Source organism: Lemur catta, chromosome 15, assembly GCF_020740605.2.
Source record: "Lemur catta isolate mLemCat1 chromosome 15, mLemCat1.pri, whole genome shotgun sequence".
Classification (NCBI taxonomy): domain Eukaryota; kingdom Metazoa; phylum Chordata; class Mammalia; order Primates; family Lemuridae; genus Lemur; species Lemur catta.
Window position 1 is genome coordinate 19,426,403 of NC_059142.1, and position 25,817 is coordinate 19,452,219.

A 25,817-nucleotide genomic window follows, 5' to 3' on the forward strand; every position below is an offset into this window, starting at 1 on the left:
CCATGGCCTCGTGTACCACGTCTGTGGGGCTCACCATCCTTAAGAGCAACTCTTCCGAGTCCCTGTCACCATCTTTCCAATCAGTGTGCTCAGTTACCCTCCCTCCCTCCTCTGCACAACCCCCACGAGTTGGAGGCTCACCCTTTGGAGGCGCTCAGCCTCCCCGACCCTAGTGAAACCTCATGGCTCTGCTGACCATGACGAATGGGGCCCAGATCGGGGTGGAAGCTGCAGAGGGCAGCCTCCCTAGGCTGGCACCCCACCAGAACTGCACCCCTCCCAGTCCTACCTGGACCCTGACCCTGCACTCCCTGTCTGGACCACCCATGCTCCTTCAGGACGCAGCTTCCCCTCTGAGACTTTGGGGAGACAGGGAAGGCATAGTCTGAGCCTCCAGGGGACCTACTCTGGGACCAAGGACCCTAACCCCTAGAGCTGCTCTTGACCTGGAGCCCAGGTCAAGGTGAACTGAGAAAATGACGTGGACAGCCCTGCTCCCTCCTGCTCATTCTCCCTAACAGGCTCCTGTTTCCCTGGGCCCTCTGGTTGCCATGGAGGGCTGGTGCTGGTGGCAGGAGGAGAGGGTAGGGAAACAGGGAAACTCCCAGGGCCCTAGGGGACAGGGACAGGGGAAACCGTATGGGCTGGCTCAGGAATCGGGGCCTGTCTGCTGAGTTTAAGTTGACAGTGGCCCAGAAAGGCCAAGACACTTCTCAAGGCCACGTGGCCTGCACACACAGCGGGCTGGAAACGGGCTCTGAGGGCAGCGTGTCCAGCTTCCCTCCAGGAGCCAGAAGCGGCTCTGTGCTTCTGATACTTTCATTTCTTCACACACCATTCACGGTGCCAGGCCTTGTATAGGAACTGGGGACACAGCCCCTATAGGCAAACTGTCCTCACGGTGTTTCCAGCCTCACTGATCTTCTCCAGCAATGGGGAACTCACTACTGCAGAAGTGCTTGAGTCCCAGCGGTGCACAAGGTTGGCTGGTAGGAGACACCCAAAGCGCCTTGCTACCTTCCCGGAGGCCACTGATGAGGGGTGTGGGTGCCTGAGCAGACCCCATTCCCAGCAGCGCCCCATCCACCTGCTGCAGCCCGGAGTGTGTGCAGGATGAGCCGAGCTGCCGGGCTGCCTGTACCAACCTGACCCGGCCGACAGGCCCTTCCTTCAAAGGCTGGCCCGTCCGTGCCGCTTTATTGCCCAGCTAATGACGGTGATTAGGCCGACAGGTGCCGCCTGCCACCCGTCCATCCTCCCGCCTGCTGAGGAGGGTGGTTTCTGAGCATCTGGGGGAGGCTTGGCTCTGCGAGCGCACCCACCACGGCCAACCTCTCAACCATCTCACGTCCACCACCTTCCCCTGAGAAGGCAGGGCCGGCCCAGTCCTCACTCGCTGGGACTGCTGTGTGACCTCAGTCCACACCCGGCCCTCTCTGAGAAGGACTGCGGGGCAAGTGGGACTGAACAGCGGGCAGGGTATGCACACCCTAAGATGTACAGCCTGCTTTCCCCAGCCAGGGCTGGACGGCAGGTGCCCAAGCAGGGGCCAGAAGGAAGTAGTAGCAGAGGGTCCTCTTTGCAGGTGGGGCTGCTCCCGGGGACCCACTGCATTATGGGTAAGCCATGGGAGACCCCTACCCTTCTGCGGCTGGCCCATTCACAATGGGGAGGACTGTCACCTGGGGCTTTGGCTCGGGGGGGCTCCTAGTGTGGGTCTGGGTGGGAGCTGTGATTTATGACTGTGCTTCATGAGTGAGGAATGCCAGCCTGGGGGGCCGGGTGGGGGCGGAGCCGCTCACCTGACACTCCTCACTCTCTTGGCTGGCTGGCGTGTCCTGTCAGGATCCCCTGTCCCCTGGGGACAGCCGTGTTCTCCCCTGCACAGTAGCCCCCTCCTATTTGCGCTCCCCACCAACCCCCAGCTCTGGGAGCACCGAGTGAAAGCCCAGCCCAGGGGGATCCAGCATGAAAACCTTTCTGGTTTCCTCTCCTCGCAGCTCAGCCCCCTTTTCATCCAGGCATGCAGGTGGTGGTAAATCCCACTCTCCTCGCCCACCGTAGCGGGCGGGAACTGGATGAGACTTTAGGAAACTTCCATCTATGTGACGCAAGGCTTACTTGCCACTGTCACAGTGACAGGGACTTAGGATAGACACAAAGATGAATTTCCAGCCAGGAAGGGCTGTTGGGCTCCCAGAATGGATGGTGAACATGGTATCATTGCTCCCCATCCCCACGTCCACCTTGCTAGATAAATGAAAACTCTGGAGTCCGTGAGAGTGGGGAGGGTCGGGGGGAGGAGGGGTAGAGGTGGAGTAGGGAGGCAGAATCATCCGAAGTTGTCTGGGCCTGGACTCTGAAGGCCATGCCAGTTTTGAGCCTGTTCCTGTGAGTCTAACCGGTACCCTTCTTGCTGCAGGCTGCCATTTGGGGTGAGGGTCCACCTTTCTGGGCACCCAGCGTGGGTCAGCCTGACTCTTCTGGTCTGGTGGGACCTGTTTTTCCAGATGGAGGAAGGGTCGGGGAGGAATTGGCAGGGGCAGAGGGTTTTATGTAAATGCCCAGGGAGCGCTCTGGGAACAGGGAGGCCGGTTTTCCCAAAGACACGCAGGGACTGGCAGCTCCCAATTAGCCAGGCCCAGTGATGTCAGTGCTGCTTTCCCCGGTGGCTGCGCCCACTCCGATGGGCCTTGGCAGGAGTGTCTGACCATTATCTTCTCCCTTGGGTGGGAGGGGTGCCAAGGAGGCCACCAAGCAGGACAGAGGCCAGGCCCCCTCCCACCGGACCCCCCAACCTGGGGCCTGAACCACGTTGTGGACGAGCCCTGGAGAGTGCTGTAAAAAACCATCCGAGACTCTACTGAAAAAGACTTTAATGTGACTAATATTTGAACCCTCCCCAAAACCCTGAGAGGCTGGGGAAACCTCAGTGTGCCGGGCCAGTTCCAGGGGCTGTTCCCATGGCAACCACTGGTAGGCCTTCCTCCCAGGCCACTGCAAGCCTGAGTTTCAATAAATACAGTGCAAAGGGGTCTGGTCACTAAGATGGGAAGACAAAGACCTGAGGTATAAGAGAGGGCGTGTTGTATTGTGTGTGAACGCACATATGTGCACTGTCAACCATACACACCTAGGACCGTGTGCACACCCCCCCCCAGACATCCTCACACCACACGCCATGTTCACATGCAGGCGTACGTATACACACGCACACACCTATTTCCTTCTGACACACAGGAGACTGAGCATACACATCTCCCTCACAGACACACACGAGATGACATATGTGTATGTGCCTTTCTCTCAGTATTTGGCCCAGAGCTTGGAGCTCGGGGTGTCCCCTCCCAGCTCGGGGCAGTGGAAACGGGGCGGGTCTTCCTGTGCCATGCCAGGCCGTGCCCCGTCTAGGGGCCAGCCGTGGTGGAGTCGGCCACGCTGTTCAGCACTGGGTCGTGTTGGATTGGGCCCAGGCGGGGAAGGTGTCCAGGTTGAAGATGGAGATGGCCCAGCTGTTCATGGCCAGTGTGATGACCAGCACCCCAATGATGTTGAGCAGGAATCCCGCCCGGGCCTGGAGTGAGGACAGTCAGAGGCTGAGCTGGGCCAGCTCCCATCCCCCAGGTGTTCGGGGAGCCCTCCGGTAGCGATACGCCCCCTGGGAAGTCCTCCCTCTGGTCCAACCTGCAGCACTAGCCGATGCCTTTGCCCCTGCTTTCCTCCCCGCGCTAACAGGAAGAAAGGGACGTTCCCCACGAGCTTCCAGGGCCCTGGGCTTTATTCTCCCTGAGTGTGGGTGGCTGGCACCTCAGAGCCTTCACCATGTTCCTCACCTCCTTCCCTCCCTCTCACATGGCGGGGCGCTGGCAAGGCCTGAAGATGCTACAACTGGGGGATCACGTCCCCACCTCCCCCGCCATACACTCACCCTAGATGGGGCCCACCCTCCACTCCGAGAATCTCAGTGGCTTTAAGCTACTAAGCTGGGAAGACAGAGCAGGAAGGAGGACCCAGGCATTCAGGCCTCCCTGGCACTCACCATGTCAGTCACTTTGAGGCCCCCGAAAGAGAAGACGATGGCATTGGGTGGGGTGGCCACAGGCAGCATGAAGGCCAGGGAGGAAGCCAGAGTGCAGGGGAGCATGACGTAGAGAGGGTGCAGGCAGATGGCCTGAGCCTGAGCGGGAGACAGGGGGGCAGAGCTGACCCTGGGCCCCATCCTGGAGGGGGGGCGTGGCCCCAATTCTCCTGCTTCCCGTCTCTGGGGGACAACCCCTGCCCCCAACACACTCTCTGGTCATGAACCCACCACTTCTGCCAGAGGCACAGGGTGACCTGGGCAGGGCCCCTTGACCTCTCTGGAGGGAATGAGTGTGCCGCCCTGCCTTGTGGGGTGTGGTGAGGGGAGAGGCCCATAAAACGGATCTCAAAGGGGCTCCAGGAGTGTCATCAAAGGCAGCAAGAACGCATTTGGGGAGGAAGGGGCTGGGGACGCTTCGGGGAGCAATTTCACCCCGTCACCTCAGGAATGACCAGAACAGGGACTGGAGTGGGGAGGTGGGTGAGGCCACCAGCAAGCCCCATCATGATACTCAAGGGATGACGTCACAAGGGTGGGGTGAGTCAGGGGCCAGAGTGCCTCAGGGCCTAAGGCAGCTCAAGGGCCTAGATAAAGGTGGAGGCTCAGGGGTCCTCTCCAGGAGAAGAGGAGGCGCAAAGACAAGTCAGTCTGCCCAGCAGGCAGAACCCCTGGTGGGGGCAGGCAGGAGGGCTGCCTGGAGGAGGTGTTTCTGCAGGGCCAGCTCACCATGGAGGCCAGGATGGGCAGGAAGAGTGTGGTGGTGGCCACATTGCTAGCAAACTCGGTGAAGGCAGCAATCAGGAAGGAGAGGATGATGGCAATGGCAGGAGGTGGCACACTTTCCAGTGGGGTTAGCTTGTCCCCCAGCCATGTTGATAGGCCTGATTCCTGTGGGCAGAGAAGGGTGGTATGTGAGAAGTGAGGCTGTCTGGGCCCAGGGAGGGTCCTGCTCCTGCCCACACCTCCCTAGTCTTCAGAGTCAAAGACAGCTCTTAAGGGAAGACAGGACCCAGCAAGGACTAAGGGGTCCCCTCTCCTACCCTTGAAGAAGAGTGGGGTGTGGGGAGAAGGGTCAGATGAGAAATTAGGAAAGGGGACCAAAGGGCCTTCTTGGGAAACCTGGGGCTTGGTGGCAGTAAAAACCTTTGACCCCATTTACCGCTGCCTTCCTGATCTCTCTCAGGAAGTCTCTGGACAACCTTAGCCCTCTCCCTGCCCCCTCCAGCCCAGTGGGTTGGGGTGGAGGGGACCTTGCTCCGGGTAGGAGGGGGGCTGGGGAGGGCCCTGATAGAGGCTGGGAGGAGGCTGAGGGAGGATGGGGGCAGTCCGCAGGGGCAGAAGAGCTCTGAGGTCTTGCCCTGCCCACGTCTGTGACGCCAGGCTCTAAGCCACAGGGAGATGGGATCGGATCTCGTTCAAGGCTGCCGGCCCCTGGCACAGTGCTTGGCGGTCAATGGAAGAACGTCCCACAGACCCAGGAGTTCCTGCGCCAATTCCTGCCTCCGGTCCCTGCAGTGAATGGGCTCAGCTGGAACACTGAGGCCCAGGGTGCAGTTTCAGGGGTTTCTCTCTTTGGGGTGGAGGCTCTGGGAAAGATGTGCTGGTCCCCAGAGCCTGGCTGGGGCTGTGATCTTGGTGCCCCCTCGTGGCTGCGGCTGGCAGACCGTGAGAACCCGACGCCAGCTACTTGGCTGCTGAAGCTACTGCGCAGTCTCTGTCTGGCAGTGGGTGAAGGGCTGGGGTGGGATGGGATTCATCGCTGAGAACAGGCCTCGCCCGGCAGAGAAGCCACACCAGGAAGAGGTCCCTAGGGCTTGTGTTTCTTCCTCCTTCCTCAGAGAGGGCTCTAACCTACGCCTTGTAGCTGCAGCAAAGGCTCTGCCCACGGCGGGGGATGGGGTGTCCTACATGGTGGGGTTCAGGCCTCCCCTCTGTGGGATAGAAGCAGGGCCCCCTCTTTCCCTGCCATGGGGTCTCTCTCAGACAGGCCAGGGAGTGGGCTGGGGCTCTCTCACCTCACTGCCCTTGGCCAGGGCAAAGCCACCACCCAGCAGTAACAAAATGTTCCAGGGCATCTTCTCATTCATTGTCTTCCAGCTGAGGAGGGGAGGAGGGGCCTTCAGCTTCCCCGGTTTTCCTGTTCCCCAAGCAGAGAAGGATGGTCACCAAGAGCAAACAGGCCTTTCCACCCCTCCACTTGGTGGCTCCCTGTGTCGGTCTCTATCAGAGCTCAATGCACGCAGGAGGGGGACCCTCAGTTCTGCAACATCCGAGCTTTGTCCCTGAGACCCTGTGCCCTTGGCAAGTCACTCCAACATCTCTGGGCTTTGTCTACTCCTGCTGAGTGTGGTCGAAGATACACTACATGCCTGAAGGCAGGAGCTGCTGGAGACCCTTCCCTGCCCCAGCCCAGGTGCTTACCTGGGTTCTGGGTCAGCCCTGGGAAGTCGGAGGGCATGATGAACAAAATTATGCCGATGAAGATGGCCACTGTCCCATCAGACACCATGCTGTGGGTGGGGCAGGGAGGGCAGGCTTAGTGGCTCAGGGCTGCTCAGGGCTGCAGGGTGGAGGGTGGTGGAGAGGATTCCCCTCCCATAGACATGCCTGGGGAGCCCCCCGAAAGTGTTACCTCCTGTTCTGCACTGGGGCCCTCTTCCCTACCTTCCTCCCCAAGCATGTGCGCACCAGGTGAGTCCTCCTTTCTCCCTGGCAATTCTCACCTTTCGCCATTGGCATTGGGAAAAGCCAGGTTGCCCCAGCCACTGAAAAAGCCCGGCTCCCGGGTGAACCAGAGCAGCACCAGGAGGACAAAGAGCACAGTGACAGCCTTTTCCGCAAAGGTCATGGGGCCCAGTAGCTTGTGCTCTGTCTGGATGACGCGCAAGGCGGCTTGCTTTTGCTCCTGCGCCTGTGCCCCAAAGCCAAAGTTCTTCCGGAAGCTGCAGGCAGAGAAGCAGGGCAAGCTCATGAGGGGCCTGTACCAGGTAGGGAGCAAGGTGCCCATGAGTGCCCATAATGTAAAGACCAAGGCCCTCAGCGGGCATTGCAGGGTCGCTGCATTAAGGTTCCCGGACACCCCTAGATTCTGGAGGAGGAGTGGCAGACTCACGGGGGCCATGCCCCTTGCTCATCAGCCCCTGCTGTATCTGCCCCACTGAGCCCCTTCCCTCCAAGTGTTCTACGGTGCGGAGCCCTCCCTCGCCCAGGATGAGGAGGACCTAGCAGCCCAATGCCATGCCCCCTTCTGGCCCTGAATCACAGCTCTCCTCCTCCAGCAGCCTTTCAGGAAATCTTCCCTTCCCTCCTCTACCTGCTTTTGGGTATCCCCTGCCAGCCTGAGCTCCCCCTGCATCGTCCTCCGAGGAATAGGAGGCTGCAGCCCACTTCCTTAGTAAGTAAGTGCTGCTTACTTAACTTGTGTTGACATATAACTTTTCACTTGGGTAACTCCCAGCTTCTCTGCTGGACTGTGAGTTCCTCGAGGGCAAAGACCGTGCTTCACAAATCTTTGACTTCCCCGTGGTTCCTGGCACTGTGCTGATCTCTTCGACTACCACCTTGCCTTGTACTGGCTCCCACCCAACCTTAATCCACCCTCCTTGCATTTGCCCAAGTGAATTTTCCAAAGTGCAGCAACAATGCTTAAAGACTTTCAATGGGTCCCCAGTACCTGGGCAGAAAGAGCAAATTACAGCTCATAACACACAGTAACACTCATACCATCACTCCTATCCTGTACTCACTGCAGACATCACTGATCAATTACAGATTCAATTCCAACTGAGCCTTAGCAGGGTCTCCCACAATTTTCAACTCAGAGCTCTAAACAGTAACCCAAGGTTGGAAGTAGGAATGAAACCTATTTACTGTTCCTGGCCTCAAAAACAAAGTTCAAACTCTTTATGTAGCACACAAGACCCTCCATAGTCTTCCCCTGCCTGCTTCTCCAGCTTCGTGTCCTGATGCTGCTTTTTGCTCTTTGTGTTTCAGCCCCACAGAACTAGAGTTCCCCCAAACACACCGTGTCCTTTCTTGCCGCTGTGCTTTGTGCAAGCTGTTCCTGCTGCTTGGAATGCCTTTACCCCCTTCTCTACCTGGCTGACTTCTGGTCCTGCAAGATTCAGCTGAGGCATTATCTCCTCCAGGGGCCTTCTGGAATCCCCACTACTCTGGGCTGAACTAGGCGCTCCAATCTCTAGGTTCCCACAGCATCCAGGCTTCCTTCTGTCACGGCCCCCAACATGTCATCACCCATCAGATGGGCTACAAGGACAGGGACTATGCCCAACTCCTTCTAGTGCTCTTGGAGCTCAGCACAGGGCCCCGCAGGCTGTAGGAACCGACCACGCTCAGTGCATGCTCCTTAAGTACTTGTCAAAGGGCCGTGGAGCACGATGGGAAGGGGCCTGGCCTGCGCATCAGGAGACCTGGTTTTCAATCCCACCACTGACAAATCTAGCTGTGTTCCACTCCTCAAGCCTCAGCTGGCTTGTCTGCTAAATGGGGTAGTACTCTCCATCCAGTAATTTCCTCAAATGGGAGTCCAGGGGCACAGAGGGGCCCCGGGAGGGAGAGGCCTTCTCACTGGGGTGGTGATTATATCACTTTCTACCTCTGACCCGACCGGAAGCTCCCAGGGGGTAAGGGCGGGGACCTGGGCTTCTCTCACCTACGTTGCCACTTACTTGAAGCCCAGGAAGAGGATCTGCAGCCACAGCCAGGCCAGCAGCAGCAAGATGATCATGGTGGGGAAGGCAAAGCCAAACCAAGAGGCAAAGTTCACCACGTTGCCATTTTCGGGGAAGAGCCTGGAGGGGGACGCGGGCTGCTGTGTGACATTGCCCCTGCAGCTTCCCAGCCCCATTCGCCTCCCGGCGAGAGTGCAGACCCCACAGTGTGCCCACCCCTCGGCACTCACGAGTTGACCTGGCCTTGTAGCACCAGGTTGGGCGTGGTGCCAGTCAGCGTGGCGATGCCCCCGATGCTGGCTGCGTAGGACACACACAGGCTCAAGCCCTGGCTGAAGCGGGCCTGCTGCTGGGTTAGATGTGCCCGCGGCTCCGCAGGAGCAGGTGGGACAGGGAGGGCCTCTGCGTTATCTGGGAACGAGGGAGAGCTCAGGTGAGGGCAGGCTCCAGGGAAAGTGGCTGGGGCTGGCTTCATGGCCTCCAGGGCACTTTACCCATGAACAGCCCCGACCTGGGCTGGGAGGAGGACAGAGGCTGTGTCCAGGTCAGAGTGGGCCCAGCACTCCCGGCGTCTCAAGCTGGGAGTACCTTCAGACACCATCTGGTCCAACCTCTCTCTTGAGATAGGGAAACTGAGGCACAGAGAAGGGAAGAGGAGTATCCAAAGCACACAGGAAGAATGGAGCCTAGAGCCCTGACTGCCCACCTAGACTCCAGCCCTCTTCTTGCTGGGGCAACCAAGCATCTCGGTTTTCCCAGGACTGAGGGGATTCCCAGCACTTGGGAAGTCTCAGACAAACTGGAACGAGTTGGTCCCTATACTTCTTGCCTCTTTCTTCTCTCCCCAAAGGGTCCAAGATGACCGCCTCTCAAAATAGACCACCCCTCCGGTCCTCCCCAGGAACCAAGGGGTTGGAGCAGGGTCTGGCCTCATTTCTCACCAGGTTTGGTCACCTCCTTCTGGGGACTTTGTTCCTGGAGCTCGAAGGTGGGGTTTTCTCTGCCCTCCTCGGGGTCCCCGCTGGGTTTTGAGTTGTGCAGCTGGTTCAGGACGGCGTGCGCAATGGGCACCATCATGGCCGTGGTGGCCGTGTTGCTGATCCACATGGACAGGAAGGCGGTGACCAGCATGAAGCCCAGAATCAGCCTAGGGGTGGGCAGACGGACACACGGGCGGCTCCAGCCTTCCTCCAGGGACTGCATGCCCAGAAGGTCACCCCACTCCAGGTTCTCCCGCCCTGGCTTGCGGGAACTCACGGGGCAGGCCGCACTCCGATGATGAGGAGCACGCGGAGGGCGATGCGTTTGTGCAGGTTCCAGTGCTCAACGGCGATGGCCATCATCAGGCCCCCGATAAACAGGACGTTGGAGTCCGAAAGGTACTCAACGCTGACCTGGCAGGCAGGGACACGGCTGAGAGGCAGGAAGACCTTGGGCCTCCCATTGTGCCTCTGGGCGTACGGAGCACAGTCACTGACATTCCCACAAACTAGCATTCCCCTGAGATCTTGGAACCTGATGGAAATAAATCTTCAGATTATCTGCCACTTAATATTAACCAAGCTCCCCTCTTCTTGCCAAACTCACTCTTTCTCTGCTCAGGAATGATTGGGGGATAATCTAACCTGATTCCATTCATGTTTCAAGCCATAGACTGGGAGATAGATAATTTAGTGCTGTTTCTAGAAACTAGAGCAGCAGTTCTCAAAGTGTGGTCCCTGATGCCTCAGCATCACCTGGAACTTGTCAGGAATGAGCTGCTCAGGCCCGGCTCCAGGTCTCCTGAATCAGAGACTCCAGGCAGGGCCCAGCATCTGGTAAAACCCTCCTGGGGATTCTCATGCTCATTCAAGTCCAAGAGCCACTGAACTAGAAGCACAGGAGCTCTTTAGCTGGCCTTCAGGGCCCTTTTCCTGGGTCCTAGATCACACCCACAGTACCCGAAAGCCTTCCACCTCCCGAGCCCGAGGCTAATCACTCTCGCTTCGAACATACTCTAAACACCGGCCCGTGCTTGGCATTTCTAGCTGACTTTTCCCTCTGTGCTCTCTCCAAGCTGAGGAGCCCTGCCTGTCATGAGGCTTCCTTGGTCACCAGGATCCAAGGGAAGACACCCGACCCTCAGGACCCCTTTCTCCTGTGGATGGGGGCTCACCTCGGAGGCGTCCATTATGCCCATCATGGGGAACAGGATGAGGGGCAGGAATGCGGTGACGGCCAGGGGCAGAGCCTCGGTGCACCAGAAGAGCGCCATGAGGATGATGGCGTAGGCGCAGTAGGCCTCCTGCAGGTGGGAGGTCAGTGGCAGAGCTGTCAGAGGGGGCAGGCCTGTGTCCCAGAGTCACACCACCTCCTGCCCCCCAGAGAAACCGGGCTGTCTGTAACAGCCTGGAGAGAGCTTGTGAAACCCACAGTCATTGATTCCCAAGTCCAAGGTCCCTTTTCAAAATGGAAATAAAAACCAAAGCAAGGCACTTACCACCTTGTCTTTGACCTTGGAGAGCCCAGACATTATAAACCAGCCATACTGGAGAGTCTGCAGTTGGCTACCAGTCCCCAGCCAGCCCAAGGGGATTGCCGGGGGCCCAGGCGAGGATTCCGAGAGGAGATGGGGGCTGCGAGAGGAAGGAGTGGGACCCGGACAGTGTGGACCCCTGCCTAGCACCCTGGCCCTCCCTGGCTCTTATCACATCCTATAAGAATGTACCTATTTGATTGGCTATTTAGTCTGTTCCCTTTGCTACAAGGTGAGCTCCGTGAGGACAGAGTCAGTTTTGTGGCATCTGGATCCTTGGACTCAGGCCCCAGCAGGTTTGGGAGCAAATCTTGCCTGAATGAGTGAATCACTGAAAAGCTTTGGGAATGGTGGAGGGTCTCTTTCCCAGCCCTCCTGGTCTGGCTGCTGGATGACACAATTCCAGAGGCACCATTTACATTACAAACTGTGTGAACGTGTCCTGCATCTCTGCCTTGAGCAGGGAATTGCGGGGCAACCTTGAGTCATAGGGCTCCAAAGCACCCTTTTCCCTCATGAGGCCCCAAGTCTAGCGAAGCCTCAGGCCTGAGAGGGAAGCTGGGCAGGCATGGAGGCCCACCCTCCTTGACAGAGCCTCTCCCAGGGCTGGGGAATTATTAGCCAGGAGGCCTCCAGGAGAGAGGCCCCTGCGTCCATCGGAGGCTCTCCAGGGGCCGGTGCCTGCCCACCCTTTGTTTGCCAAAGGAAGGGGCTGTTCGCTGGGGCTAGCTGGACAATGGGGCTTGTGGCCCTGACCTGTCCCAATTGCCCTGCCCTTCTTGTTCTCTCCACCTGGTGCAGGCTGGGCTCACCCCTTAGTACTTCACACCCACAGTACCCTAAAGCTCCCCACGAGTCCCCTGGGGTAGGAGCAGGGGGTGGCCTGGGGGAAGCGGAAGCTGCTATTTATAGGGCAATTCTTACTGTTATCATTTTTGTTACATGAAAACATAACAGCCATTAAGGTGGGTGTGGTGGTCCCACCTTACAGATGGGCTCAGAGGGTAAGTGGCTTGCTCAAGGTTGCAGAACAAGGAAGTGGCAGAGCCTGGCTGGAACTCAGGTAAGGCATCTGGATTGTGTAACTCCAAGTGCTACTCAAGAGCATTCCCCTTGTCCTCTACGTAGATGGTAGATGGGGCCCCTGGAGTCATGCAGTGCACAGCATGAACAACCGCACACAGCCCCGCCAAGTCTGTCTGACTCCGGGCTCTCTTTCCACTAAAGCTCTGCCACTTCTCCTCACCCTGAACATAAACTCATTGGCCCCAGAGGTGGGGCCACCTTTACCCTCAGTCAGGCCCCCACCCCCGCCCCCACCCCACAGGATTCTGCTGATGCTGGTGTTTCCTCAGCTGCAATGATTGAATGGCCGGTTACCCTCCCTTGGGCTAAGGGCAGGCCAGCCCCTCTGGACCCTGGTGTCCCCCACCCTGCCCACCCAGAGCTCTCTGACCAGAGACAAGGAGGGGGGCTGAGGTGGAATCACTCTGCTGATTCAAGAAGAAAGCTCCTCGGAGGGATCTTAAGGACTGCTCCGTGCCAGGCGTTGTGCCCTATGTGCTTCCAGTGCTTTCTTTCATCGCATTTAGTTGCCCTGTGTGGTAATGACCACTGTCCCCATTTCACCGATGAGAAAAGAAAGGTGCAAATACACTGCATAAATGTCTCAAAGCCACACAAATAGTCAGTGGAGAAGCCAGGCCGTCTCCTTCCCAGCTTTCACCTTCTATGCTCAGCTCAGCCCCTTGCATTTGAGGGTGTCCTCAGTCCCGGGCTCCCTGTGACCACTGTGGGGTGCAGTGGGTATGAGCTCTGAATCAAAACAGAACTGTCTTCCTCAGGCCTGCTACCTCCTGTTGCCTAGCTCTGTCAAGTTGCTTCACATTTTAAAATTTTTAATTTAATTTTTTTGTCAGCCCCCAAGTAGCTAAGAGTACAGGTGCATGCCACCATGAGCCACCGCACCTGGCTATCTTTTCTTTCTTTCCTTTTTTTTTTTTTTTTTGTAGAGACAGGGTCTCACTGTGTTGCCCAGGCTGGTCTCAAACTCCTGGCCTCAGGCAATCCTCCCCTCTCAGCCTTCCAAAGTGCTGGGATTATATGCATGAGCCACCATGCCTGGCCAAGCTCCTTCACTTTTGAGACCCTATTTCCACATTCCAAAGGGAGCTGTTAATCAAATCTGCCTCTTTGAGCTCTAGTGTGTTTAATATATGGCCCACCCACCCTTTACAAGTGTGCTAGGTCTGGCAGGGCGTGGTGACTCACACCTGTAATCCTAGCACTCTGGGAGGCCAAGGTGGGAGGATTGCTTGAGCTCAGGAGTTCGAGATCAGCCTGAGCAAGAGTGAGACCCCGTCTCTACTAAAAACATAAAAATTAGCTGGGCATCATGGTGTGTGCCTGTAGTCCCAGCTACTCAGGAGGCTGAAGTAGAAGGATTGTTTGAGTCCAGGAGTTTGAGGTTGCTGTGAGCTAGGCTGATACCAAGGCACTCTACTCAGGGCAACGAAGTGAGACTCTGTCTCAAAAAAAAAAAAAAAAAAAAATTATGCTGGGTCCTTCTGTGGATCCTTCTCTGGATCAAAACCCAAAATCTGTCTCAAAGTTCCATCCAGAAGCCTTCCCTAACCCGGTGGCTTTGGCTCTGTGTCCTCCTCCCACCTCCTGGGCAGCCTGTCAAGCTGTAGCATGACTTGCTGACTTTGTCCTGGATCATGGGGTTCTTAGCAAGGGCATGGGATTCCGAGGATATATAAGTTATATTGAAAAACTATTTCTTTTCTTTTTTTTTTTTTTTTGAGACAGAGTCTCGCTCTGTTGCCCAGGCTAGAGTGCCGTGTCGTCAGCCCAGCTCACAGCAACCTCAAACTCCTGGGCTCAAGCGATCCTTTTGCCTCAGCCTCCCGAGTAGCTGGGACTACAGGCATGCGCCACCATGCCCGGCTAATTTTTTCTATATGTATTTTTAGCTGTCCAAATCGTTTCTTTCTATTTTTTAGTAGAGACGGGGTCTTGCTCTTGCTCAGGCTGGTCTCGAACTCCTGACCTCGAGCAATCTTCTTGCCTTGGCCTCCCAGAGTGCTAGGATTACAGGTGTGAGCCACTGCGCCCAGCCTGGAAAACTATTTCATCTATCCACTAACATTTAACTAAGGTTATGAACATAGGCAACAGAATCATAACAGTGTTATTGGTGACTTTGTCTCGGCCAGTTGATGGTGGCATGAGATACTGGAGGTCTGCCCAGATTAGTTGCTGCAGTTATCCCAGGATATATCTCAACATAATGTTTATAGCCATCACTATCATGAAATTATGGTAGTTATTCTACCAACAATAAATCTGGCTTCATACACTAATAAGGAAGCACATATATTTTGGAATTGCAATTTATATTTTTATATTTTTATAACTGTATTTCAGAATAATTGGTTTCCACTGTAATCCCATGCATTGTATTTTGTACATTTCAAACAATATTCTGAGAAAGGCAAAACTGAGACTCAGGGAGGCCTAGCATTGCGTTGACATTTATTAAAACTTAAAGGGTCTGGTTTCGAGGTTGGAGAGCTGTCAGTGTTCTGAGAGGCCCCCTGGGTCAGGTGCCAGCCTGTTGGGCACTCCCTGAGGCCAGAGCACTTGGGACTCTTTCTCCTTGGGCCCACAATGTGTCTGATTACACGATTAGTATCCCCAGCTCTAGAAGTGGCGATTTGGGGATCAGACCTGTCCTTCTAGGCCACCCTAGTACTCTCTGCCTTGCAGCCCAGCTCTATGGAACTTAAGCTGGCCAAGCTCAGCTGGCAGCCCATGACATAGGACCCGACTGGCTTACACGCCAGCCACTGGCAGCTCCCCAGGGCTGCTGCGCTGCACGAGTCCAGGGGCACCATTCACACATGGCGTTGTGCAAGGCTCAGCCTGCACCGCTGTCCGAGGCAGCCCCTTCCTGGAGCTCAGAAACCAGCAGGGAAGTGTCTTCTCCTGGTGGCTAATGCCTTGGTCACCTCCTCCTTCTCCAGGCCAGCAGGATAGCTGTTCCCCAGCTCTGTACTTGGCAGGAGCATTGACTCTCCTCTCAGTCTCTGTTTATGAGCTCCTAAGGACAGGGCCCAAGCCTCTTTCTCCTCTGTGTCTCTAGCCTGTCACGCTTTTGCTGGTGCTGGCCTGGGTTTGTAAATCCTCCTTTCCCACAGGTGCCACCCCCACCACCAAGGAAGTCACCTTTCTCCACCCCCCAGGCGGTCCCTGCAATTGGAACCCTGTTGGGGGCAGGCCCTGGGCCTCCTACTGTTCACCAGCCACTCATTCCACAAATGCCCTCTCTGGCCAGGCTCCCGGCCCTGCTGCTTCTACCCCTCAAGTGCTCCTGTGTACCTCTGTCTAGCTCTGAACCGCTAGCCTGGTCAAGCACCAGCATCTGTCACCAAGACTCCTACAAAGGCCTCCTTATTCATCTCCCAGCATCCTCTCTTGCCCCTGAAATCCCATCTCCCAGTGACCTGAAGGCAGAAATCTGTTTAAGTTTCACCCCTCTACCCCAACACACATGCTTACCTCAGAGCAGTTCATGTACCTTCTGTGGCTTCCTACTGCTCTCGGGAACCTAAGTTGGGGTCTGGCCTGTGCTTCATGGCTTAACACTTTCCCTCTTGCTCTCTTTACTCCAGCCTCACCCGCCATCTTCATGTTCTTCAAAGACTCCATCCTCCTTCTGGCCACAGGGCCTTTGCACATAATTTCCTCTCTCTGGACCTCTCTTCCCTCCCGACTTTGCCTAATTGATGTCTACTCAATCTTGAGATCTCAGCTCAAATGTTCCTTTTTCAGGGAAGCCTCTCTGGCTTCCAGGCTGGGCTATAGTCCCCATTTTTCACACCCTAAGCCCCTGTATGTCTTCTGCCTAGCACTCATCACAGTCTGTAATTAAACATTTAGTTTTATGAGCTAAATGAAGAGCATCAGTCTTTGTTGTCAGATCAAGGTCTGGGAGCAGGGTCTGGGTCTGTTTCTGCTCACCCCAGTAGGGTGCCTGGCACCTGGACAGCAGAGTGGGCGCATGTGGGCCCTAGGGACACAGACATGAGGCAGGCCCGGCTCTGGCCCTCAGGGGTCTGAGTGCCCGTGTGGGCTGGCCTGGAGGGTGGGCTGCCTGCAAAGGACCGAAGAGATCAATCCTCCGAGGAGCTTCCAAACTCCACGGCTGGCAGCTTGCTCGCAAGGGAAAGCGCACAGCCAGGCATCAGAGAACCTGCCTGCTGGGGCCCGGCTTTTTTGCTGTGTGTCCTTGGGCAAGCGAGTTAACCTCTTTTGGTTTTTTTGGTCGAAACTATCAAGCATTTCCAGCTGCACACACACTTACCTTCTTTATGCAATTTCCTCATCTACATGTGAGAATAAGAGAAACATCCCCCTAGCTGGGTTACTGTACAGGTGAGGGGGGCTGGCAGGTTTGACAATGTAGGAATAAGTTTTTTGTTTGTTTGTTTGTTTTGTTGTTGTTGTTATTTTTTCTTTTGAGACAGAGTCTCGCTCTGTTGCCTGGGCTAGAGTGAGTGCCGTGGCATCAGCTTAGCTCACAGCAACCTCAAACTCCTGGGCTCAAGCGATCCTCCTGCCTCAGCCTCCCAAGTAGCTGAGACTACAGGCATGCGCCACCATGCCCGGCTAATTTTTTCTATATATATTCTTTTAGTTGGCCAGATAATTTCTTTCTATTTTTAGTAGAGACGAGGTCTCACTCTTGCTCAGGCTGGTCTTGAACTCCTGACCTCGAGCAATCCACCCACCTCGGCCTCCCAGAGTGCTAGGATTACAGGCGTGAGCCACCGTGCCCGGCCCAGGAATAAGTTTTAAAGCACTGAACCCCGTGAGCCGATGGTAGGGGTGGTGCTGGGAGAGAAATGTGTTCCTGGGCTGCTGAGGGGACAAGGGTGGATGCACGAGGCACACGTGGAATTATGGTGCCAGGGAGTCCAGGGCAGGCTCTGGACCCTGGGTACGTGGCAGATGTGGGACCTGCGGGCATCACGGCCTCTGCCTGTTACTGGCCCGGCCCGGCCTGGGCTGTCAGGCACAGGAAGTATGTGCGGTCTCAAAGGTATCACAGTCGTCCTCCTGGAGATTGAAGGTTAACCCAGGGGTGGGGATGGCTGGCACATAGTGGGCCACTCCTACTGCCCCTCTGCCCCTGGCCAGTGGACATGCTGTGGGCAGTGGGTGCTCTTGTGCCTTGGGAACAAGGTGAGGCCCTAGGCGGCAACCTGCCAAGCACCACTGCAAGGGAGAGACCAGACAACCGGGAGTCCGGCGGAGAAGGGGCCCTTCCCTGAGCCTCCTTCTATCTGGGCTGGTCCAGAGAGGGGATTCTGAGTGGGTACTGAGGGAATGTGTAGGAGTTCAATCAGTGGGGGAAAGGGGTTGGGGTGAGGGGTAAGCACAGAGGGAACAGAATGAGGCATAGAAGATCAAGATGCATTCTTGGAGGAGTGCACGTTGGAAAGAGCCTCGTCTGCCCTGAGAGGGCTCTAGGACCGTATCCAGAAAACAAGAGTGAAAGGGGAGGCCCTTGAAGGGTTTTAAGCACAGAGAAGGGTATGGTCAGGCTGGGGTTTTATTAAAAGATTACACTGATACTGCCATATGTGATTCAAAACAATATGTGCACAAATGTTTATATATACCTAGGGAAACCTCTGATTTAGGGGTTCTTACACTTTTTTTTGTAACAGGACCCCCATGGCAGCCTGACAAAGGCTTCCGATGCTTTACAATAATGTTTTTAAATGCACTAAATAAAATAAATAGGACTACAAAGGAAACCAGTTATACTGAAGTACTAAAATATGAAAAAGTGCCAGCACAGTGGCCGCGTGCCTGTGGTCCCAGTTACTTGGGAGGCCGAGGTGGGAGGATTGCTTGAGCCCAGGAGCTTGAGGCCCGCCTGGGCGATACAGTGAGATCTTGTCTCAAAAATAAAAAACCCAAACCAAATAAAAATATGAAAAAAATACTGGTGGGGGGCGGGGGATGAAATCCTTTCCAGGATGCCTGGATACCTTTGAGGACTGAATATACAGAAGGGACAATGGCCAGTTCACATATGAAAATGTATCTTGCAACTTCTGCAGCAGCCAGCCCAGAAGCCAGACCACAACCTCTACAGCCGTGGGCCCCACACGGTCAGGATTGCTCAGTGACTGCCAGCTCCTCTAATGTTTGCCTCCTACTCCTACTCCCAGTTCCAACTCAGGACCAACAGAGAAAGGCCAAATCTCTTCCCCCAACCAATCGCACAGGGCGCCCGGCTTCTAGGGAGCCACCTACGGCTTCCCCCCTCAACAGCCTGCAATCTGGGCACACTGGCAGGCCCTTTTGTCCACTCGAAAACTTCTCCCCACCCCCGCCTGCCTTTGAGGTGCTGCCAAACGCAGGTGGTGGCGGCTGACTCTCTTCCTACCCTTGCATGTTCTCATTTGGGTCATCTTCATGCATGTGCGTGCCTTAATGTGAACGACTTTGTTGCATCATCTTCTCTTCTAAGAGGCCAAAACAAGACAATGGATTTCTGAGTGTCGGAGAGAACAAAAGCTGGGGGAAGAGTCCTCACATCACAGTTTGGCCTGGGCCAGGCCTGCATCCACCAAAGAGCAAACCACAAGCCGGAAGGACAGTGCACGAGGCTCCCACACTGCTGGAGGATCCAATTCCCTGGGCCTCCTGCTGGATTACGCCCAGGAAACTCGGCTGTTCAAGATGTTACCTTACTTTCCGCTTGCCGGGCTCCACCTAGGACATGCTGATAAGTGGGGGCACGATTTAGTAATCTGGGGACAAAGTCCCAATTGGGGAACCTTCTCTCCACCCCAGGAGTGCCCTTTGAGGCTGGCTCCTCCTTCTAGTCCTTCTTCCAGGAGCCCCAGAGGCTGGAAAACCTAGCTCCGCTCCACACAGCCCCAGGCGCTGCTCCCCAGCTACGCTTAGGGACACGGCTCACCACTCTGGTGGGCGACCAGACAAGCCGTCCTGATTCGTAGGTGGTGGGTGGGGACGTCCGAGGCCCTCGGGAAGACAAGCACCTGCTTGAACAGAGCTGTGGAGACATCTACACAGTGCCCAAGGCCAGCCTGTGTTTTCCAGGGGCCCAGGGATTCCTGCAAGAGGCAGGGGGCTAAGGGATCACGTGTGTCCTGAGCCCGGGGTTCCTGGCGCTCTATGTATGTGGGTGACCTCGTCTCTGTAAGAGCCCTTTAGAGACAAGAGGATGTGGGCCGGGCACGGTGGCTCACGCCTGTAATCCTAGCACTCTGGGAGGCCGAGGCGGGTGGATCCTGTGAGCTCCTGAGTTTGAGACCAGCCTGAGCAAGAGCGAGACCCTGTCTCTACTAAAAATAGAAAGAAATTAGCTGGGCAACTAAAAATGCATAGAAAAAATTAGCCGGGCATGGTGGCGCATGCCTGTAGTCCCAGCTACTCGGGAGGCTGAGGCAGGAGGATCGCTTAAGCCCAGGAGTTTGAGGTTGCTGTGAGCTAGGCTGACGCCACAGCACTCTAGCCAGGGTGACAGAGTGAGACTCTGTCTCAAAAAAGAAAAAAAAAAGAGGACGTGGAGAGGCTCAGGCAGGTCACATGGCTGTACACGCTGCAGAACAGACTTGAACCCACATCTGTTTTCAAAATCCCTGTTTTGGGCCGGGCGCGGTGGCTCACGCCTGTAATCCTAGCTCTGGGAGGCCGAGGCGGGTGGATCGCTCGAGGTCAGGAGTTCGAGACCAGCCTGAGCAAGAGTGAGACCCCGTCTCTACTAAAATAGAAAGAAATTATCTGGCCAACTAAAAATATATATACAAAAAAATTAGCCGGGCATGGTGGTTCATGCCTGTAGTCCCAGCTACTCGGGAGGCTGAGGCAGTAGGATCGCTTAAGCCCAGGAGTCTGAGGTTGCTGTGAGCTAGGCTGATGCCACGGCACTCACTCTAGCCCGGGCAACAAAGTGAGACTCTGTCTCAAAAAAAAAAAAAAAAAAAATCCCTGTTTTGTTGGCTGGACTCGGCTATCTCCACTGAGAGCTGAGAAGTCACAAAAGATAGAGGCGGGCCCCAGAACAGAGGTCCAAATCCCACGTACCGTCCTCATGTACAGTGAATCATCTGAGCCCTCCTCTGCCTTTGGAGTTCAGGAATAGCTTGCACTAACGGTATTTTAATTACATTGATTTTAAAGTGCATGTATACACAATGTTCTTGCGTGCTAGGAGTGCAGGTGATTCAGATCAAGAAATTCTGGCCGGGCGCGGTGGCTCACGCCTGTAATCCCAGCACTCTGGGAGGCCGAAGTGGGTGGATCACTCGAGGTCAGGAGTTCAAGACCAGCCTGAGCAAGAGTGAGACCCCTGTCTCTACTAAAAATAGAAAGAAATTATCTGGACAACTAAAAATACATAGAAAAAATTAGTCGGGCATGGTGGCACATGTCTGTAGTCCATCCCAGTTACTCGGGAGGCTGAGGCAGGAGGATCGCTTGAGCCCAGGAGTTTGAGGTTGCTGTGAGCTAGGCTGACGCCATGGCACTCTAGCCCGGACAACAGAGTGAGACTCTGTCTCAAAAAAAAAAAAAGGAAATTCTGCCTTCTGTTCTTACAACAAATACAATATTGATTTCATTTGTGCTCCCATCAAGCCATCGGGAGACTGTTTTTACTGGTGGTCCCTTTGGGTGGCAGGAGGCATCTGCGGTTTGACTCTGTCTTACTGGCTGTTTGCCCCCTGAGCAAGTTATTTACCCCTCAACAGCCATAGCATAAAATCCCCGCTCCTCCCCCTGGCCTTGTTGGGCCGACATGGGCTGGCTTCTCCCCTCGTCTCTGAACTTGACTTAGGCAATCTTGTCCTCACTCAGGCCCCTGAAGCCACACTGGCCTCGTCTATCCCTTCCCCTTGCTATGCTCACCTCTATCCTCAGGGCTCTGTGCCTGCTGTGTGTTCTGCCTGGACGGCGCTTCACCCGGAGCTGTGCTTGGCTGACTGGTCACTGAGTGACTTTGCCATTCTGGTCCCAGGTAAATAACCCTCCTCAGGCGGCCTTCCCTGACCACCGCATCTACAGCAGCCCCTCCCCAAGCCATAGTCACAGCCTGCTGTGTTTGTGTGTTTCCACCCCTCCCACCCTCAGGAACGCAAGCTCCCTCAAATCCTCTCCCCAACACACATAGAGAGCACCTGTCACACAGCACTGAGTTCTGTGTTCACTAATAAGTGAATGAATGGATGGATGTAAGTTTTCCGGCGCACCAATGGTGCTTCTTTGATGTCTGGCTGCAGGGATCCGGGGGCAGTGAGAAGACTTCGGGCCCTACTGGCCCCCATTTGCTGGGACTATCAGAGAGTGACTAGCATTTCAGGGGTTCTGCTGCCATCCCTCCAACATACCCTACTATTTCCAGCCGCTACACCTTTCCTCCTGTGGTTCCCTTCGCCTGTTCGGCTGATGCCTCTGACTGTTGAAATCTCACCTAGCCTCCAAGGCCCAACTCAAATGCCACCTGCTTCAGATTCTCTCTTGACTTAGCAGGAAGAATTTTCTCCCTCCTCTGACCTTTGCGGGCTATACCGCTGTGTTGGCACAGATACTGTCTCTTCCTCTAGACTGTAAGCGACTGGAGGGCAGAACATCTGTAGTCCTTTCCAGTAACTCCTGGCACAGAAAAAGGACTTAGCAGACATCCTGGACTGAAGCATGGTGGAAGTGCTGGCTGATGGCTGGAGGGACATGAAGATGGCCTGAGAGGTAGGTCACAACAGGACACCACCTGCCTCCCCAGACAGCCTCAGGCAGAGACCCCGAGACCAGGTTCCAGGCTAAACTTTTTGCTAGTTGGGAGTTTAGGCAAATTACTTCCCCACTCTGGGCCTCAGTTTATATGCCTGTAAAATGGAGATGGTAGTAGTAACCTCATGGTATCACATAGGGTTTTGCAAGAATTAAGTGAGCTAATGCTTTGAAGTGCTTGATGCAATGCCTAGCGCATAAAATATACTCAATAAATGTCAATACTGTTATTGCAGACACAGACCTGAGCCTACTCTGGGGCTCCCCCTTCCCACTTTGGGGGCCAGTGCCATGGAGATTCATCACAGAGAGCAGAGATTCAACAGGGACGCAGGGCAGGGTCGTCTTTGCCCACATTCCTTCCATCCTTCCTTTTGTCATTCGACAAGTATTTTTTTTTTGAGCATCTGCTTTGTGGGGGCCACTGGGGATTTTGCATGGAAAAAGACAAAGTTCCCTCCCTCATGGAGCCTGCATTCTAGTGTAGAAATCAGAGAAGAAGTAGAAAGTAAGTAGATACTTAATTTCAGATAGTGCATTTCCTATAAATAAAATAACACGGCTATGTAGCAAAGAATGGCGGGGGTTTGTCAGAGAAGGCTTTGCTGAGGAGGTCGATTTCAGCTGAAGCCTAAGGAATGAGAAGGGGACGTCTGGGACAGTCCAGGCAGGGGACGAGCAATCTGAGGAGCAGAAGGACAGCTGGTGAGGACTGAGTGAGAGGTGGGGCATAGGGCATGGAGTCCGAGGGGTCTGGGGCAGAGCCTTGGGGACCTGTGGCTGCTCTGAGAGGTTTGAGTTTTATTCTAAGCTTGACAGGAAGCCAGTGTGGAGTTTTAAGCAGGGTGGTGACATGACTGTGCATGGCTGTTGGGTGAAGCATGGTTTGTCGGGCAGGGGGAGGGGGGACAGGTGGGAAATGGCAGCAGGGAGACAGTGGAGGGGTGGGGAGTGACTCTATTCAAGTATTCTGGGGAGATCGAGTGAAGGGGACCTGCTGGTGCAGGTGGAGAGGAAGGAAAGAGGGAAACCAAGAATGACTCTGAGGTTTTGGCTAGCGTAACGAGGTGGACAGCAGAAGCATTTCTTGGTGAGTAAGAATGTGGAAGAGCCAACTGGAGACGACAGGAAGTCGGAGTGTTGAGTAGGACGTGGGAACGTGGACGCCGCGTACAAAGAAAATATTCTGGGGCAGGAGGTGGCCAGTGTGTGTTGGATAACACAAGTTTAGAGGCTAGGGCTGGGGTTACAGAGAGAGCATAAGGTCCCCCGGGGCAGGAGGGGCTCTGGAAGACCTCAACTTTCACAGTCAGATGGAGGAGCCAGGAAAGGTGGGAGGAAAACCAGGAGAAGGTGTCACCAAAGCCAAGAAAAGACAGCATGACAAAGAGGGGGTGACAGACTGTGACAAATGCTGCTGAGGGGTTGAGGGAGGTGGAGGTGGAACAGGGGTTTGGTCACATGCACGTAGATGGGGATCTAAGTCTCGGGGAGGGGAGAAGTGCGTTTGCGGTGTAGACAGTGTCTTGAAGCTTTCTGTTGTGTGTGTGAGAGAGAGCGTGCACAGAGAAAGAAGGTGATATCTGAAGGGCACGCGGGACTGAAGGAAGGTTCTTGTTTCCATATGAGGATGGGAGAGAGAAGGCAGAGAGGGAAGGATTGATCACACAGGCGAGAGAGAGGATAATTGCAGAAGCAAAGTCCCAGAGAGGGGCTGGCCTCTCACAGTAGGACGGGAGTCAGGATGGGGTTGTGTCTGGGGGCCAGAGGCAGGCGGCAGGGCCAGACGAGGCAGAGGGAAGACACGGGCTCCCAACACATCCCACTCCCACCAAGATGGCTTCCAGCACGGATCCATGTGTTCCCATGTGACTTGGGCAAGTTACTGAATCTTTCTGGGCTGTGATTCCCCAGTGGCAGGTAGGGGACAGTGGAAATCACAGTCCCTGTCTGGCTTCCCTCCTGGTGTTAACACACTTGCCCCAGCTTGTCTGAAAACCCTTCCAATGTGTCCCCAGCACAGAGATGCCACGGGCTTTAGCCTGAGATGAAGGTCATCTCAAAGTTCAGCCAGGCCTTGCCACTTACCAGCTGTCAGGGGCCCAGGGGCTGTGCCACTACCAACCCCGGTCCCTCACCCTTTTGGGACACCATGAACGAAAAAGTCTGCTTTGATTTCTCTGTGACAGAAGGAAGAAAATGGCTTGACGGGCAGTTCTTAGGGGTGTGGGGTGGGTCCAGGGCCACGAGTCTGTTTCCGCCTCCGGGAGGCAACAGGCTTTGGAGCCAGAACACACGCCCAGCCAGAGACAGACTTACCGTGACGCTGGAGCTTCAGGGCCCTCTTCCTAGACCCTTCCCAAAGCCCCACGTTAATTTCAGATACGTCATTTGTGTTCTTTCTCTTACAGAGGGAGGCCCCAAAGTGTCTAAGTCAAGCTCCACAAAACCGGGATCTGCTCTGGGACTTTGGGTAAATGACTTAACCTCACTTTCCCCTTCTGTAAAATGGGGCAGTCAGACCTGCCTCTTAAGATGGGGGAACGGATTACTGGGTGCCTCATTCAGGGGAGGCAGCAGGGGCTCAAATTAATGAGAGATGAAGTTATGACTTATTCTCGGGGCAGGGGAAGGGGCAGTGACACCTGGCTGGGCCCAGCTCCCCCTCCACCCAGGGCGTAGTTTCTGCAGGGGTCCCCCACTGGCAGGGGTCCCCTTTTCCCATTCCCACCCCTCCTCCTCAGAAGACTTGGCCCTTGAGGTCACAGGTGAACTCATTCTCCTTCTGTTTACACTCTTACAGACACAGACTGCCCAAAGCCAGCTTTCTCCCACCCTCCTATCCCCCTCCAAACCTTGCTGTGCCCTCCCCTCCCCGCAGCCAGCTCCTCTCGTCCCCCACTGAGTGCAGGCCAGGGCTGGGTGTGCCCACCCTGTATGCAGATCAACTCCACCTGCCACCCCCCATCTCCCTCATGGAACTGGCCTCCTGTTCCCCGAGGCCATAGGTTTCAAGAGCAGCTAAGCAAGTCACATTGGGCTCCTACTACTGGGTGCCAAGCAAGAGCCCCCTTTGACCTCTTAACCCCCAGCCCTCAGGAGGACCAGGAGGTTGTAGCCTGACTTCCAGGGCAGGGGGGATGAGGAAGGTTATGCTGGGTCCCAAGGATGCCCAACCCTGGCCCAGACAGTCCCCCTCCTAGTCCCCGGAGTTATCCATGCCCTGAAAGCCAGGTCCTTACCTTCTGGGGGAGGAGGATAGGCAAAGGCAGCAGGAAAATGGGCAGGAAGAACACGATCAGGTAGAAGCGATAGGCCCACAGGGCCTGCCAACAGGTGGCCATCGTGCGCCAACGAGGGCTGCCAGAGCCACCGCCTGCGGGAACCCGGGGACACAAGGACCGAAGATGCAGCCCAGCCGGCAGGTCGCCGGGGCGGGCTTATTTAAAGTCCATGGAGCGTTAACCATTGACCTACTCTGGCAGTCGGAGTGTTTTTGGAGGCCAGGAGGTGAGAGTGAGGAGGAGGGACCTGCGGGAGGAGTAAAGATCAGGAAGGGAGGGCGGGGTGGGGGGTGGGGGGAGACCAAGAAGTAAAAGCTTCAGGCTCCTCCAGGAAGTTAAGCCCGGAGTTAACTCCTTCTGTTCCTAGAGGCTGCTGAGGGCCGTGCTGGAGGAGCTGGGGAAGGAAAGGCGGT

General features: G+C 55.5%; 1 protein-coding gene across 1 annotated transcript; it reads right to left on the reverse strand.

Annotated features, from left to right (window-relative positions):
• Window positions 1-2,859: 2,859 nt before the first annotated feature.
• Window positions 2,860-25,605, reverse strand: SLC13A2 (solute carrier family 13 member 2). The gene is made up of 12 exons (XM_045525384.1): window positions 25,363-25,605; window positions 10,928-11,056; window positions 10,030-10,166; window positions 9,714-9,919; window positions 9,003-9,183; window positions 8,770-8,892; window positions 6,805-7,023; window positions 6,503-6,591; window positions 6,097-6,218; window positions 4,808-4,969; window positions 4,040-4,177; window positions 2,860-3,574 (listed from the first exon to the last, which is right to left on the reverse strand). Exons 1-12 carry the CDS (start codon window positions 25,462-25,464, stop codon window positions 3,443-3,445), a joined length of 1,740 nt encoding a protein of 579 aa, XP_045381340.1. The 5' UTR covers window positions 25,465-25,605; the 3' UTR covers window positions 2,860-3,442.
• Between the last annotated feature and the right edge of the window lie 212 nt (window positions 25,606-25,817).